Here is a 2,000-nt window from a genome sequence, read left to right as displayed (position 1 = left end):
CTCTTTGTCTTGCACTAGTGGGTCACCTGCACTGACTGATACAAGCTAATCCTCAGACTTTTATTTTCCCCAAAATCAGAAGACTCCAATTTATTTGATTGCAAAATCTTTCCTGTTTTGTAACGTTTGCACAAAACATACATGAAAAAAAGTGCTGACTCCTGCTTGGTGTCAGGAAAGCAAAAAATACTCGTTAAGTTTCTTTGGCAAGAAAACCAAAAGTCAGGAGGAGTTAAGCTGTAATTGTCCTGCCACGTGCCAACATTTCCTTGTTGTTGTGCCAACTTTCACCCATTTCCAGTCAATGAGCCGAGAGAACACTTTCAGTTTCGCCTGCTCACCTGTATAAATGCACCTGTAGTTCTCCTCCTCACACCATCGCCTCCTCTGCTCTCCTGAAGAGACTCGCTCAAGCAGCCAAGCCGCAGCAAACCTACGAAGAATCAGAGACATGGCTTCCCGAGTTGCAGCTCTGCTCTTGCTGGGCGTCCTCTGCTTTAGCTTTGCATCAGGTAAGACGGAGAGAAAACAGGTGCAGACTGCATGACATCTCTCAGATTTAGACTATCACATGTATAAAACTCTTCTGCCTGTTAAACTGACATTGGTGTGTGTCCTTACAAGTCTTCTCTTGTAATGTCTCCCTGCAGGTGAGATCGCAATGGACTGCTGTCTGCAAGCTATCGACAAACGTCTGCCCTCCAAAAACATCGTGGACTACATCATTCAGGAAGCTGGGAAAGGCTGTGAAATAAGCGCTACTGTGTAAGTGTCAAACACGTGCACAACATTCATGCATATGTATTGAGTAGTGAGTGTATTTGTGCAGGGATGCTTTCCTAAAGACCCACAGTGCCTGGTTTACCTGTATTTGCCTCATCTCACGTCACGATCTCATCTGCTTTTTCAGGTTCATTACCAACAGTGGCAGAACTCTGTGTGTCATCCACCCCAGCCAGAAACCATGGGTGAAAAATCTCATCAATATCGTGAACAAGAAAAAGCAACAGTAAATGAGGTGAGAACGAAGCGATTTCCTCACTCCATCACATGTGATTTTTAAAAGTTATCCCTGTGCACCGGCTAATCAATGAATCTTCTGCTTTTTCTTAGATGAACAAACTCTGGGAAGGATGGATGGAGACAACCAGATCTCATAGTCTGTGATGGCAATGTTGCACTGTAGAAGATTAAAACCTGTTAGAGCGATTACAGAGAAATCATCATTTCATCTTATTTATAATGTTGTCCTGTATAAGCTGCCATGCCTCGGCCATTGGCTCAATATATAGCTACATGTGTTTCTTCTGTTTTTTTGTGGTGACTGCGGTGAAACTGTGGTGAAACTCGAACTCTGAGACGAGCAGCTGTGGACGTCTCTTTTTTCTTTCTTCCTTTTTGTTATGAATGATCCATAGAAATAGAAAGATTTGCCTGAACTTGCCCTGGAACTGACAGCAGTGTTACAATCCTGTTTCTGTCAAAGTGTTTGTGAATGACTCGCATTTCTGTTTTTGCAAGAGCTTGTACAAAATCTGACGACGCGGCTTGTATATATCAAACGTATTGTAGAGAGTTATCCCAAAATAAACTTGGATATTATTTTGTAAATTCTAGTTGCTGTCTTTTTCTTTATGACTAAATCGTCTGTTTCTCTAACAAATCATTTAAGAAAAGAAAAACAAAAGTTGTCACGTTTTCTAATTACACACACACACACTTCATTCACACACCAGAGAGCAACGTGGGATTCTGTATCTTGCCAAAGGAAATTTGCCATGCAATTCCAATTCCTTCCAATTAGCACATGACCTGCTCTTCCTCCTGAGCTACAGCAACGCCAAAGTAAAATTCAAAGAACTAAAAAGCCCAAACAATAAAACAGAATAACACGATAACTGAGAGTGAATGAAAACAAACTGAGCCATATGTGCTCAGATAAAAGACGTGTGATGGTGGAGTGAACATGAGTTCCTTATCAGGGTGTATTTAGCGGTAGC

General features: G+C 41.7%; 1 protein-coding gene across 1 annotated transcript; it reads left to right on the top strand.

The window, feature by feature from the left end:
* Nucleotides 1-366: 366 nt before the first annotated feature.
* Nucleotides 367-1,611, top strand: LOC120716205 (C-C motif chemokine 20-like). The gene is made up of 4 exons (XM_040003651.1): nt 367-512; nt 651-765; nt 911-1,018; nt 1,114-1,611. The coding sequence occupies exons 1-3, from the start codon at nt 452-454 to the stop codon at nt 1,011-1,013; spliced, it is 279 nt and encodes a 92-aa protein (XP_039859585.1). The 5' UTR covers nt 367-451; the 3' UTR covers nt 1,014-1,018; nt 1,114-1,611.
* Nucleotides 1,612-2,000: the final 389 nt, after the last annotated feature.

This window comes from Simochromis diagramma, unplaced genomic scaffold, assembly GCF_900408965.1.
Source record: "Simochromis diagramma unplaced genomic scaffold, fSimDia1.1 OVJJ01000583.1, whole genome shotgun sequence".
In the NCBI taxonomy this organism is placed as follows: domain Eukaryota; kingdom Metazoa; phylum Chordata; class Actinopteri; order Cichliformes; family Cichlidae; genus Simochromis; species Simochromis diagramma.
This window is presented reverse-complemented; position numbering and strand designations above follow the sequence as displayed.